This window comes from Mobula hypostoma, chromosome 2 (genome assembly GCF_963921235.1).
Source record: "Mobula hypostoma chromosome 2, sMobHyp1.1, whole genome shotgun sequence".
NCBI lineage: Eukaryota > Metazoa > Chordata > Chondrichthyes > Myliobatiformes > Myliobatidae > Mobula > Mobula hypostoma.
This window is the reverse complement of record NC_086098.1, coordinates 39,465,611-39,481,240: the sequence shown is the minus strand read 5'-3', so window position 1 is coordinate 39,481,240 and position 15,630 is coordinate 39,465,611. Positions and strand designations below refer to the sequence as shown.

At 42.5% G+C, this 15,630-nt stretch overlaps 1 protein-coding gene across 2 annotated transcripts in view; it reads left to right on the top strand.

Annotated features, from left to right (window-relative positions):
- Positions 1-15,630, top strand: part of LOC134339417 (exostosin-1-like) — a 488,758-nt gene that overhangs the window by 325,660 nt on the left and 147,468 nt on the right. For both annotated transcript variants that reach the window (XM_063035902.1, XM_063035894.1), the window contains exon 4: positions 3,680-3,787. In XM_063035902.1, the coding sequence (XP_062891972.1) occupies positions 3,680-3,787 (108 nt within the window). The remainder of the gene's footprint in view (positions 1-3,679; positions 3,788-15,630) is intronic.

The following is a 15,630-nucleotide window of genomic DNA, read 5'->3' as shown; positions in this document are numbered from 1 at the left end:
ACTGATGTCAAGCTAACAGGTCTATAATTTCCTTTTTGCTTCCTTGCCCCCTTCTTAAATAGCGGAGTGACATTTGCAGTCTTCCAGTCCTCCGGAACCATGCCAGAATCTATCAGTTTTTGAAAGATCATCGCTAATGCCTCCGCAATCTCCACAGCTACTTCCTTCAGAACACGCGGGTGCATTCCAACTGGTCCAGGAGATTTATCGACCTTTAGACTATTCAGCTTCCTGAGTACTTTCTCTGTCGTAATTGTGACTGCGCACACTTCTCTTCCTTGCCACCCTTGAGTGTCTGGTATACTGCTGATGTCTTCCTCAGTGAAGACTAATGCAAAATACTCGTTCAGTTCCTCTGCCATCTCCTTATCTCCCATTACAATTTCTCTAGCATCATTTTCTATTGGTCCTATATCTACTCTCATCTGTCTTTTACTCTTTATATACTTGAAAAAGCTTTTAGTATCCTCTTTGATATTATTTGCTGGCTTCCTTTCATAGTTAATCTTTTCCCTCTTAATGACCTTCGTTGTTTCCTTTTGTAAGGTTTTAAAGACTTCCCAATCCTCTGTCTTCCCACTAATTTTTGCTTCCTTGTATGCCCTCTCCTTTGCTTTAACTTTGGCTTTGACTTCTCTTATCAACCACGGTTGCATCCTTTTCCACTCGAAAATTTCTTCTTTTTTTGGAATATACCTGTCTTGCACCTTCCTCATTTCTCGCATAAACTCCAGCCACTGCTGCTCTGCTGTCTTTCCCGCCAGTGTCCCTTTCCAGTCAACTTTGGCCAGTTCCTCTCTCACGCCACTGTAATTTCCTTTACTCCACTGAAATACCGACACATCAGATTTCGGCTTCTCTTTTTCAAATTTCACAATGAACTCAATCATGTTATGATCACTGCCTCCTAAGGGTTCCTTCACCTCAATCTCTCTAATCACCTCTGGTTCATTACACAATACCCAATCCAGTACAGCCGATCCCCTAGTGGGCTCAACAACAAGCTGTTCTAAAAAGCCATCTCACAGACATTCTACAAGTTCTCTCTCTTGAGATCCAGTGCCGACCTGATTTTCCCAATCCACTCGCATGTTAAAATCCCCCACAATTGTTATAACACTGCCCTTCTGACAAGCGTTTCCTATTTCCAGTTGTAATTTGTAGTCCGCATCCCTGCAGCTTTTTGGAGGCCTATAAATAACTTCCATCGGGGTCCTTTTACCCCTGTGATTTCTTAGCTCAACCCATAAAGATTCTGCACCTTCCAATCCTACATCACCTCCTTCTAATGATTTAATATTTCTTACCAATAAAGCCACGCCTCCCCCTCTGCCTACCTTCCCATCCTTCCGATACACCGTGTATCCTTGGACATTCAGCTCCCAGAGACATGCATCCTTTAGCCAGGTCTCAGTGATGGCCACAATATCATACCTGCCAATGTGTAGCTGTACGACAAGATCATCCACCTTATTCCTTATGCTGCGTGCATTTAAGTACAACACCTTAAGACCAGTTTTTGATACTTTTCGCTTTGATTTCACTGCAACTTTATTGCACTGCAACTTATCCCAATGGCTACAAATTTGCCCCATCACCTGCCTGTCTTTCCTGACATCTTTACTGCTCACTATCTTAGATTTATTTCTGTTTTTCCCTTCCTCCGCTCTGTCATTCCGGTTCCCATCCCCCTGCCAAATTAGTTTAAACCCTCCCTAACAGCTCTATTAAACTTTCCCGCCAGGGTATTGGTCCCCTTCGGGTTCAGGTGTAACCTGTTCTTTTTGAACAGGTTATACTTCCCCCAGAAGAGATCCCAATTATCCAAGAGTCTGAAGCCCTGCCCCCTACACCAGTCTCTCAGCCACGCATTCATCTGCCTGATCCGACTATTCTTGCTCTCGTTAGCACGTGGCACAGTTAGCAATCCTGAGATTACTACCCTGGATGTCCTGCTTCTCAGCTTCCTTCCTAACTCCTGGAAGTCTCTCTCCAGGACCTCCTCCTTTGTCCTATCTATGTCATTGGTACCAACATGTACCAAGACAACTGGCTGCTCACCCTCCCCCTTTAGAATATGCAGGACCCGATCTGAGACATCCCGTACCCTGGCACCTGGGAGGCAACACACCATGCGGATATCTCTATCAGGCTCACAGAATCTTCTGTCGTTCCCCTGACTATGGAATCCCCTACGACTACCGCATTCCTCTTCTCCCTCCTTCTCTCCTGCACAACAGCGCCAGGTTCAGTGCCAGAGACCCGGTCACCGTGGGCATCCCCTGTCAGGTCATCCCCCTCAACAGCATCCAGAACAAGATATTTGTTGCTGAAGGGGACAGCCACAGGTGTGCTCTCCACTATCCGGGCATTTCCCTTCCCTCTCTTGACAGTGACCCAGTTTTCTGACCCCTGTAGCCTAGGGATGACTACCTCCCTGTAGCTCCTGTCTATCACCTCTTCACTTTCCCTGATAAGCAGTAGGTCATCAAGCTGCAGCTTCAGATCCCTAACATGGTCTCGGAGGAGCTGCATCTCGGTGCACCTGGCGCAGATGTGGCCATCAGGGAGGCTGGAGGTCTCCCAGGATTCCCACATCTGACACCCTGAAGAAAGCACTAACCCTGCAGGCATGCTATCTAATTCTACAGGAATGAAACAGGAAAAATAAGTCTACTCACCCACTTACCTCGCCAAACAGACGAACTTTTTAAACCGTTAGCTCGTACCATTAGCTGTGAGAGCCCTGCTGTTCCTGTCTGTCCGGGCCGATTTGCGAAGGGGGTGGGGGGGAAGAGAAAAAAAATAGTTGGTGCTTCGCTCTCGCCTCTTCCCGTTTACAGCCGAAGCCCGTTGAAGCCAAAGCCCTACACTCTGCTCCCACTCACTCCGCTGCCCGCTGTATAGGGTGGTCTCCTTTTTAAACTCTCCGCGCGGTCCTGTTGACGTCACGCGCCTGCACAGTCTCGCCCTTCTTGCACTCGAAGAAGTCTTTGATAAAACTACCTTCCTTCAGAATTCAGCTCCCATGACACTCTGTAGTCCCGATCCAAAAGAGAGGGGAGACATAACCAAAACAACTCACTGATTTACGATGTTAAAAGTCCGTTGCTTGGTTTTTTCGAGCTCTGTGCCCAAAGCACTCTGGTCTCTGGGCACACAGCTATCAGCCGGCTAGCTGCTTTCAATCTTCCTTGTACTCCCACGACACATTGATTTCCTGCGGAGGCACCAACCTCGAGTCCACCCGCCTCCAGAGCCACTAAACCCCGAAACTCCGAAGGCGCACTAGTCTTCTAGGCTGCGTCCTTGGTATATCAAATAACGGCCAGTCGTGAGAGCCTGAGAGCAGGACCCATTCCCACAAAGAACCATATTTTTCCTGTATTTGTCAACATTAATATGCTACCCCCGCTTCTATCACTTACACCAATCTTAAATCTTTTAATCTTTGATCTTAAATAAGCTCTTCAAGAAATGGATGATTTTTGTTTACTTAAGGTAGAAAGAAGCATTTGCCCTCTTCCTTTACAGCTTTATAATCCTGATCTTTCCAGACAATCATGCAATAACAAATATAGAAATAAATTATCTCGCCATGCCTTCAAAATCTGTTATGATTATTTGTTTCTGATGTGTGAAGTAACTTTTTTATAGTTTTCAACATCCTTTGTTTCAGGCTGCATGTATCCCGGTATTACTGAGTAATGGATGGGAGTTGCCATTTTCAGAGATCATAGATTGGAATAAAGCAGCAATTATTGGAGATGAGAGGCTTCTTCTTCAGGTAACACATACAATTAATGTATGTCACATCATCTGTTTTGTTTGCTGGTAAACCCGTAATACTGATTCTACAATGGAATAGTTTGCTTACAATTAGAAATGGGATTTGAGTTCCATGAGGATTAATGAAAAATTTCACTAATTCTTTTAAGCCAGAAACAACAAGGGGTTCTTTTATCCTCACCTACTCATTCCCCAGCAGGATAAAGCTAGTTAATGGAGGGTAAAATCAGTCAGATTATAACTTTGATATCTGATCTGATGGTTTGGATTAGGATCATTCCCTAATCATACAGGTGAACTATTTAGTATCTCTAGTTTAATTTGTTATAAACAATATTGATATTTGAAAAAGCTCCTGCTTTTAAATTTGCTCTGGTGATGGGTGCTATTAGTCCATAGCCCACATTTACCTTCAGCATTCTGTTCTGTTTAAGAAGCAATGTTAACAGGAACTCTATCATCTACTGTTTCTTACCACAAAAAAGTGGGGACAATGAGCATTTTTAAATACAAACCATAAAAATGAGTATCCAGCTACTTAGACCAAAAAAATAAAGAAGTAATGTTGTTTTTTTTATATAAATCACAAGTTGGTCTCAGCTGGAGAACTGTGATTCCATTTCTAGGCATCACTCAATTTGTGAAAGGTATCAACAAAAAAATTTCCAAGACTTTGGACTAAGAGAAAAGTTAAGGGGAAATTTAATAGAGATATTTAAAACTGAATATTATTAAAAGAAAGAAATTGTTTCCACCAGAAAGGTTGGCAAACGAATGCTATGTATAGAAGGCAATTGATAAAAGAACTCAAAGGAAAGTTTTATTTATCCAATGTTATGGGTTAGAATGTGCTGTTGAAGGGGAAGTTAGGAGAAATGTAAAACTAATTTACAGTTAGATAAATACTTAAAGAAGAAAGAGTAGAGCTTTGGAGAAAGGCCGGTGGAATGGGACTAATTGGTTGGCACCTTCAGTGCAACAGTCATTTCCTTGCTCTAGAAGAAGCACATACACAGCTTTTGAACTATTTCAGTGAATGGCATTGTTTCACTAGTTCCTTTAGCTCTCCCGAATCAGGTAAAAAATTATCAGATTTCCACCAGAACCAACAGGAATTGTAACCTCTTAAAATTCCATGTAATCATATGCAAGCAATCTCTCTGCTCTGCTGTTCATTTCAGGGTATGTTATTCATCAGAAATGAACACTATGTCATGTACTTCAGATTGTACACTTGCAAGCGTTCACCTGAGGAATAATTTTTTACTCAATTTTAATTGTGTATTCTTTTGATGCTACGAAATCTCATTGCTAGATAAACACTCAAGGTTTTATTTGAAATTTAACTACTATTTATCTTGAGGATCAGAATTCTTTTTTGTGAGGAACGAGAACTTGAAGTGACATAGCTCCTGATGAAGGGTTTCAGCCTGAAACGTTGACTGTTTATTTCCCTTCATAGATGCTGCCTGATCTGCTGTGTTCCTCCAGCATTTTGTGTGTGTGTGTGTTCTTCCAGATTTCCGGCATCTGTGGAACCTCTTGTGTTAGTGATATATCTCCAATATTTTATTTTCCTGTTTACTTCTCTTAAAGTAATTTGCATTGGAAAACATCTAAAATATGATTGAGAGTGAATGTGTGTATTTTTATATACCCATACTATATTAAAATCCAAATGAATTTCAGTTTAGCCTGTGAAATTAAATTCAGAAGTCAACTGCTGTGCAAAGTGATGAGAAAAAGTATTGTGCCCATTTAGAGTTGGCACTTTGGAGGAGAAATTTCATCATGACATATAACAGGACTGATTAAATTGGTGGCTGGCTGGCAGCTCCAGACAGCAGCTGCAGTACACACATCAGTGTGGAGTTTTGTGACCATCCACGGCACAGCTGAAACACAGAGCCTACTGGAGGACAGATGATGATGTTGTAACATAACTAACTGATAGTCAGATACATGATGTCTGATCGGTCAGCTGTACCAGAAGTTGCTGATGGATTTAACAGCTCAATAGTGTTGCCAACAAAGTTTGAATAAAATTATTTGATAGTTTTAGAACATTGTTTTGACTGATGTTAAGTCTCAATTAGTTTCTGAAAGTTTAGCTTTAATGTATTTATATTATTTTTAGACCACAATATGTAGAAACGGAATTAGGCCATTCCATCACGGCTATGTGGAATCATGACTCTGGCTATGCAGTAGGGAAATTCTAGGCAGGTTCTAGAGTAAGTTACATGGTCGGCACAAAATTGTGGGCTGACGGGCCTGTTATGTGCTGTAGATTATCTTTGTTCCTATCATGGTTGATTCATTTTCCCTCTCAACTCCATTTTCCTGTCTTCTCTCCACAATATTTGATGCCTGCACTAATCAAGAAGCTATCAACTCTGTATTAAACATACCTAATGACTTGGCCTCCACAAGGATGTTGCTGGTCTGGAGGACCTGAGTTATGAGGAAAGATTGAATAGGTTAGGACTGTGTTCTTTAGAACGTAGATGATTACAGGAGATTTAATAGAGGCATACAAAATTATGAGGAGTGTAGAAAGGGTAAATTTAATCAAGCTTTTTCCCACTGAGGCCTCCATGTCCATCTGTGGCATTGAATTCCACAGATTCACCACCCTTTGGCTAAAGAAAATCCTCCTCATCTCTGTTCCAAAGAGAAGTCTTTCTATTCTCAGGTCGAGCCCTTTATTCCTTGGCTCTCTCGCAATTGGAAACATCCTCTCCACATCCATCTACACAGGCTTTTGGATATTCAGTAGGTTTCAATGAGATCTCCCTTCATTCTTCTCATCTCCTGCAGGAGTCATCAAATGTTGGTCTGGTGAGAGTAATTCAGAATTCAGTATATAGTATTGATTTCTAATCAGTGAATGATAACAAGGAGAAGAGGCGACTTCACACAGGTCTACAGTTGAAGATTAAAAAAACAGCACTCCATGGCAATTTTTGGACTTTGAACTGCACCCTATCAGTGAACAGGGACAGCAAGAAGAAGGGGCAATTTTACACAGGCCCACGATTGAAGATTAAACAATCAGAACTTTGCAGCAGATTTCAGAGTTTGGACTGCGCCCAGTCAATGAATGGGAGCATGAGAGAGACGAGTTCGCACTGGTCCAAGATTGAAGGTTTAAAAAGCAGCGTTTTGTGGCATTTTTCGGAATTTGAACTGTGCCCAATCAGTGAATGAGTTTCATTGACAAAGGCAAATAAAAATAAAGTAGGAACAAGCAGAGCAGTCATTGGTTAAGTGGACCAGTGTTAGAGTGGGAGGGCTTTGACTTCGGCTCATCTGGATTGGGTGAGGTAAGTATCTAGCAAGTTTCTTCTTTATCTTTCATTCCTCATCCGTTAGGGTGCTGTTACTGCAGTGAGAATGGCTCCAGGAGCTTAGTTGTATTCTTTATGTCAGATGCAGGAACTCTGGGAGACATCCAGTCTCCTGGGTATCCACATCTGCACTAGGAACACCAAGCTGCAACTCCTCAGAGACCATGTTGAGGAGGTGGAGCTGCAGCTCCGGGATATTTGGCTCATACAGAAGACTGAGAGGTGGTAGATAGGAGCTACAGGGAAATTGTCATCCCGAGGTTGCAGGAAGCAGATAGCTGGCTGACTGTCATGGAGTTGTAGAGAGGTACAGCACAGAAACAGATCCTTCAACCCATCAAGTCCATGCCAGAACCATTTAGACTGCCTACTCCCATCGATCTGTAGCAGGCCCAAAGCCCTCCATATTCCTACTAACAATGTACCTACCCAGCTTCTCTTAAGTTTGGACATCGAGTTCACATGGACCACTTGTGCTGGAAGCTGATTCCACGCTCTCATGGCCCTCTGAGTGAAGAGGTTTCCCCTCATGTCCCCTTAAACTTCTTAACTTTCTCCCTTAAGCTATGACCTCTGGTTATAGTCCCACCCAACCTCAGTGGGAAAAAGCTTGATTGCATTTACCCTTTCTCCACTCCTCATAATTTTGTATGCCTCTATCAAATCTCCTGTAAACTTCTATGTTCTAAAGAATACAGTCCTATCCTATTCAATTTTTCCTCATAACTCAGGTCCTCCATACCCGGCAACGTCCTTGTAAATTCTCTCTGCACTCTTTCAAACTTGTTTACATCTTTCCTATAGGTAGGTGACCAAAACTGCACACAATACTCCAAGTTAGGCCTCACCAACACCTTAATCAACTTCAGCATAACTTCCCATCTTCTGTACCCAATATATTGATTGATGAAGGACAATATACCAAAAGCTTTCTTTATGACCCTATCTACCTGTGATGTCACTTACATCGAATTATATACTTGTATTCTCAGATCCCTTTGTTCCACTACACTCCTTAGTGTCCTACTGTTCACTGTGTAAGACCTACCCTAGTTGGCCCTACTGAAGTGCAAAACCTGGCACTTGCATTAATTTTGATCTGCCATTTTTCAGCCCATTTCCAGCTGAGTTAAATGATGATAGCCTTCCTCACTGTCCACTACACCCCCAGTCTTGGTGTCATCTGCAAATTTGCTGATCTACTTAACCACATTATCATCCAGATCATTGATATAGGTGACAAATAACAAAGGACCCAGCACCAATCCCTGTGGCATACCACTAGCTGCAAGCCTTCAGTCAGAGAGGCAGCCCTCTACGACCATTCTCTGGCTTCTCCCACAAAGCCAATGTCTAATCCAATTTACCACCTCATCTTGAATGTCGAGCGACTGAACCTTCTTGACCATCATCCCATGTGGGACCTTGTCAAGTGCCTCACTAAAGCTCAGGCAGGCAACATCCACTGCCTTGCCTTCATCAGTTTTTCTGGTAACTCTCTTGAAAATCTTTATAAGATTGGTTACACATGACCTACCTTGCATGAAGCCTTGCTGACTATCTCTAATTAGTCCATGTCCAGCCAAACACCTATATATCTGGTCCCTTAGAATACCCTCCAGTAAGAGATGCAGAAAGGGAAACAGGTAACCAGTAAAGAGCACCCCTGTGGTTGTCCCCCTCAATCTTCCGTTCGGATACTGTTATGGGGAATGGCCTACTGGGGGGAGCCACAGCGACTGGGTCTCTGGCACTGAGTCTGGCGCTGTGGCTCAGAAGAGAAGGGAGGTGAGGAGGACTGCAGTAGTTATGGGGGATTCCATAGTGAGAGGAACAGAGACAAGATTCTGTGTATGTAAAAGAGACACCTGGATGGTATGTTGCCTCCCAGATGCCTGACTCAGGGATGTCTCAGATCGGGTCCACAGCTTTCTGAAGGGGGAGGGTGAGCAGTCAGAAGTCTTAGTACATATTGGCACCAATGACATGCTTTGCTGAGGAACTGGAGCAGAGGGCGGGGGTTCAGATTTCTGGATCATTGGGATCTCTTAAAGGGAAGGTACAACCTGTGCTAAAGGGCTACGTCACACCTGAACCTGAGAGGGACCAATGTCTTTGCTGGCAGGTTTGCTTGAGTTGTTTGGGAGGGTTGCAACTAATTTGGCAGGGGGATGGGAAACATTGAGATGTCCCTTTCCAATCATTTTTGATTTTTTTTTAAGTTTTTCAATTGTATCTAATGATATTGATCATCAAAGTCATTTAGAAATAGTTAAGAAAGGCCTTCTGAGAGCTACGGAGAGAATAAAAAAGCCTGGGGCTCTAAGCTTGTTACATTTATAGAAGAGAAATGGGCAAGATAACTTAGGAAACAGAACATATTAATTCAGAATGCCTATTTAAACTGTCGACATAGTCTAAGAGATCATAGGTTTGAAATAATGTTGTTTGTAATACAACAGATTCCAGTGCAGAATTACTACTTGTGTAACTAGACTTTCAGATATGTGGAAATATATCATTGGGGAATTATAAAACTTTCTAAATGGATGGAGCAGGAGAGGACTGGAGATTTTCCTCATTACAACTCCCTTGTTGCCTTGTAAGCAAAGGACTGCCAGCACTCTGCTTTGCTCTGACTCATAATTATGTTAATTACAGCATTCATAAACTAAGCCCCTGTCACATATTCCTGCTCTGGCTTTGCTGTAATGTACAAATAGTGTTTTTAATATATGGTTAAGACATTTAACATTGGCTGATGTGGGATATTAGCAAAAACAGATCATCTACTATACATGATAGAGCATTTCTTTTCAACTGCACTGTAAAAATTGATAGGGTATTCTGTGCAATATTCAGAATTCTGTGTATTCTGACCAATCCAATTACAACCTATTTCTGAGTACCCAACATTGTCAATGCTAAAAATTAACAGAAGTATTTTGAAAAAAGCTTTAAAAGCTATACAGGTAGTTTAAGAAATATTGCAAAAATTAATTGAGTTTCTGCAGATTGTCACAGCTCCTGAGTGCTTCAAATTGAAGACTTCAAAATTACAATAGAGTAGTTTCTTTTAAATTTTTTCAGTGGAGAATACAGGAGGTGGTGGGTTGCCAGTTATACACCTTTCCTGACTTCTATTTAAAACAACATTTTGTGGTGTACAAAATAGTAACAATGCTGCCAACTTTCCAGGTTAATATGACTCTTAGTTTTAATAGTGTTGTTACGTACCCCGTAACTGGGTTGCCAAACCAGCAGAAATGGATCACTCAGTTGGAGTCTGGAGTACTAGAACTAAGAAAGTTTTATTAAAGAAATGAGCAACACAGTAATCGAAAGGATAATAAATGCAACAGTTCAGCGATGATAAACGCACATGTGCACAGAATTAAGATAACAGCATCAATCAAGCTCTATCGTTGTCTAGGGGTAAATGACCAAATTTCAAAATGACTCAAAGTTCAGTCCAGTTCAGTTCGCAGTAATCGTTGCCATGGCGATGGACAACGTGGGGGAAGAGAGAGATAGAATAGGAACAACTGATCATTCAGAACACTGCTTCACTCACAGACCGGCGGGATGGCTCACAGACCAGCGAGATGGCTCACAAACAGCTTTTGGGCGGGTCCTTGGTGATGTCACCTGAGGTCACCGACTGTGACCCCTCCTCCAGATGCGGTCGATCCTCTGCAGTGAACCCGGCACCCAGGCAAGGGCGGACACACACCGGGTTCCCGCTGATCGTACCTTTCCACCCTTGTCGTTGTCTGGTACTTCTCACCCACTCGTGAGAGGCGCACCGCTTCCAGGGTCTCATTACCTCGGGTGGCGTGTGTCCGTCTTAGCGAACCTGTCCCTTTTTATCCCCCTGCTGGGGTATCGCCTGTCCATCACTTCAAACAGTTCAAGGTTCAAAGAGGGGAGCCGCTCCAGACAGCTCTCTCTCCCCCGTTCCTTCATTACACATCTCCAGACGCTGCTCCATTGTTCCTTATCTCTCCTTCCCCTGAGGGCAGGTGGCAAACCAACTGCTGATGCCACTGATGCTAGCCCAGGCCAGCAAACATCTTAATTTTATGTGTATTCTCGTAACAGTGTTAATTAAAATAAGGGAGAGTCAAATTTTATTTGAAATCTCTCAGCTAACATGAAACCTAGGCTTTTTAGGAACACCAATAATATTTATTTAGACAAACAGCCCAGAATAGGTCTTTCAGCCCAATGAACTGCACTACCCAACATCCCACCTGTTTAACACTCGCCTAATCACAGGACAATTTACTAACCAGTGTGTCTTCGGACTGTGAGAGGAAACTGGAGCACCTAGAAGAAGCCCACACTGTCACAGTGAGAATGTAGAAACTCCTTCCAGACAGTGTGGGAATTGAACTCCAGACACCCCGAGATGTAACAGCATCATGCTGACCACTATGCTATTATTTGGTCAATTTTTTTGTTGCACAAAGCCACACATTCATTCACTTATAAATCAATCGCAATCCATTATCTTTCTGACAGTAGGAAAACACATCACAAGAGGTGAGTATAGAAATTCGCGTGGCAGCAAGTGATATATACTGGCAATAAAAAACTACAAATTTGTTCCAAATACATCACAGCCTCAAAAATGTGTTGCTCCGACCTAAGTTAAAATAAGCCCATAAGACTCTAAGACATAGGAGCAGAATTAGGCCATCTGGCCCATCAAGTATGCTCCGCCATTTAATCATGGCTAATCCTTTTTTTCTCCTCCTCAACCCCAGTTCCTGGCCTTCACCCCATAACCTTTGATGCCATGTCCACTTAAGAACCTATCACCCTCTGCCTCAAATACACCCAACAACCTGGCCTCCACAGCTGCATGTGGCACCAGATTTCACAAATACTGTACACCACCTTTTCGCTAAAGAAATTTCTCTGCGTTTCTGTTTTGAAAGGGTGCCCCTCCATCCTGAAGCTGTCTCCTCTCGTCATCGACCCTCCCACCATCGGAAACATCCTTTCCACATCTACTCTGTCTAGGCCTGTCAACATTCGAAAGGTTTCAATGGGATCCCCCCTCATTCTTCTGAATTACAGCAAGTACAAACCCAGAAACATCAAACATTCCTTGTATGATAGCCCTTTCATTCCTGGAATCATCCTTGTGAACCTGCTCTGGACCCTCTCCAATGCCAGCACATCTTTTCTGAGATGAGGGGCCCAAACTGTTCATAGTACTCAAGGTGAGGCCTCTCCAGTGCCTTATAAAGCCTCAGCATCACATCCTTGCTCTTGTATTCTAGACCTTTTGAAATTAACGCTAACATGGCATTTGCCTTCCTCAGTACCAACTCAACCAGCAAGCTAACCTTCAGGGTGTTCTGCACAAGGACTCCCAAGTCCCTCTGCATCTCAGGTTCCTGGATTTTCTCCCCATTTAGAAAATGGTCTGTGCGTTTATTTCTACCACCAAAGTGCATGACCATGCATTTTCCAACATTGTATTTCATTTGCCACTTTCTTGCCCATTCTCCTAATCTGTCTTAAGTCCTTCTGCATCCTACCTGTTTCCTCAACACTAACAGCTCCTCCACTAATCTTCATATCATCTGCAAATTTGGCAACAAAGCCATCTATTTCATCATCAATATCATTTATATATAGCATAAAAAGAAGTGGTCCCAACACCAACCCCTGCGGAACACCACTAATCCCTGGCAGCCAACCAGAAAAGGATCCTTTTATTCCCACTCGCTACCTCCTACCAATCAGCCAGTGTTTTAACCATGCTAGTAACTTCCCTGTAATACCACGGGTTCTTTACTTGGTAAGCAGCCTCAGGTATGGCACCTTGTCAAAGGCATTCTGGAAGTCCAAATATTCAATATCCACTGCATCCCCTTTAAATCTCCTCAAAGAATTCCAACAAGTTCATCAGGCAGGATTTTCCCTGAAGGAAACCATGCTGACTTTCTACTATCTTATCCTACGTCACTAAGTACCCCATCACCTCATCCTTAACAATTGACTCTAACATCTTCCCAACCACTGAGGTCAGGCTAACTGGTCTATAATTTCCTTTCTGCTGCCTCCCTGCTTTCTTAAAGAATGGAGTGACATTTGCAATTCCAGTCCTCTGGCATCATGCCAGAGTCCAATGATTTTTGAAAGATCATTTCTGATGGCACCACAATCTCTAACGCTACCTCTTTCAGAACCCTAGGGTGCAGTTCATCTGGTCCGAGTGACTTACATACCTTTAAGTCTTTGAGCTTTTTGAGCATCTTCTCTCTTGTAACAGTAACTGCACCCACTTCTCTTCCTTCACACACTACAACATCAGGCATACTGATAGTGTCTTCCACAGTGAAGACTGATGCAAAATACTCATTTAGTTCATCAGCCATCTCCTCATCCCCCGTTATTATTTCTCCTGCCTCATTTTTCTTATTTAAGGCATCCATTAGTCTTGCGAGACCATGGATCTACATCTGGAAAGTCTTCACTCTCCAGGGCGCAGGCCTGAGCAAGGTTGTATGGAAGACCAGCAGTTGCCCATGCTGCAAGTCTCCCCTCTCTAGAACACCGATGTTGTCCAAGGGAAGGACAAGGGCCGATACAGCTTGGCACCAGTGTCGTCGCAGAGCACTGTGTGGTTAAGTGCCTTGCTCAAGGACACAACACGCTGCCTCAGCTGGGGCTCGAACTCACAACCTTCAGATTGCTAGTCGAATGTCTTAACCACTTGGCCACGTGCCTACACCTCATTTTTCTAGTAGTCCTATATCCACTCTCATTTCTCTTTTAATTTTAACATACTTAAAAAAACTTATACGATACTGCTAATTTTGATGTCTGAAATTATCCCTATTTTATCAACTAATTTTTTTGGCAGATTATGAGGCTGTTTTTTTTTCAAAACTGAGGGATTTGTTGACAATTGCTGAGAACTTGGGGAATAAAATATGGTTATTTGAGCCAATAAATCAAACAGCCTGGATAATTGAGAAGCTGCATCTAGATAAGATATTTAACAAATTCATGTTATCAGCTTCATGCACATTAAGCATTGGGGAGTAAACATCAGAGAGCTTTGAAGAATCTTCTATCTGTGAATATTAATGGTTAAGATTAAAATTATGAAGAATCCTGGACTTTGTGCCTGAATTCATACAATATGTGCAGTTGGAGCAGTTCTACCTATAGGTGTGTGATGATAAGCTCAGTCCTAGATAATGATCTGGTTTCAGGGATGAATTAGATCTTGGGAAATGTTAAAATTAGTTACTATTATGAGATCTGACATTGACAGATTTTGTGATAAACTAAAAACAGTCAAGTAAGTAGTATGTAGATTGAAATGTCAGTAGCATCTCACTTTCCACACTCCTCATTTCTTTCTACAGCCCTCAAGGTTTACATATTGTAATTACTTTAAAAGACCTACTTAATCTATCATATTCTTAAATTATGGACTCTGCCAAATTATGAACGTAGTTTCTTGGAAGGCCAGAGCAGACTCAATGGGACGAATGGCCTCATTCTGCATCCATGTCTTGTGGTTTTCACCTAGGTGTTTTAAATTTATATAGTTAACACCCATTAACTCACAAGTCAGAACACATCTTTAGGAACAAGTTATCCCAACAACATGCACCCACTCCATTTGTAACAGATGAATAATTGGGATGAGTGGAGAAGATTTGAATCTGTAGTTCAAGAGTGATACCATTCTAAGTGTTGGAGCGTAATGATAGAGGGCTAAGCATTAAATGCAATGCCCTATGGATGGGTAAGTACTAAAACTTAGAAAGACTCTGCTTAATAGAGACAAAGAATAATAATACTTATATTTGCAGAAGGAAGTTAAGAGGTTCAAATACCTAATTTAGGTAGTCTGAATCTAGTCGATTCAGACTACCTAAAAGGCGAATGGTATGCTGGCATTCATAGCAAGAGGATTCGAGTACAGGAGCAGGGAGGTACTACTGCAGTTGTACAAGGCCTTGGTGAGACCACACCTGGAGTATTGTGTGCAGTTTTGGTCCCCTAATCTGAGGAAAGACATTCTTGCCATAGAGGGAGTATAAAGAAGGTTCACCAGATTGATTCCTGGGATGGCAGGACTTTCATATGATGAAAGACTGCATCGACTAGGCTTGTACTCTCTGGAATTTAGAAGATTGAGGGGGGATCTTATTGAAATGTATAAAATCCTAAAGGGATTGGACAGGCTAGATGCAGGAAGATTGTTCCCGATGTTGGGGCAGTCCAGAACGAGGGGTCACAGTTTGAGGATAAAGGGGGGGCCTTTTAGGACCGAGATTAGGAAAAACTTCTTCACACAGAGAGTGGTGAATCCGTGGAATTCTCTGCCACAGGAAACAGTTGAGGCCAGTTCATTGGCTATATTTAAGAGGGAGTTAGATATGGCCCTTGTGGCTAAAGGGATCAGCGGGTATGGAGAGAAGGCAGGTACAGGGTTCTGAGTTGGATGATCAGC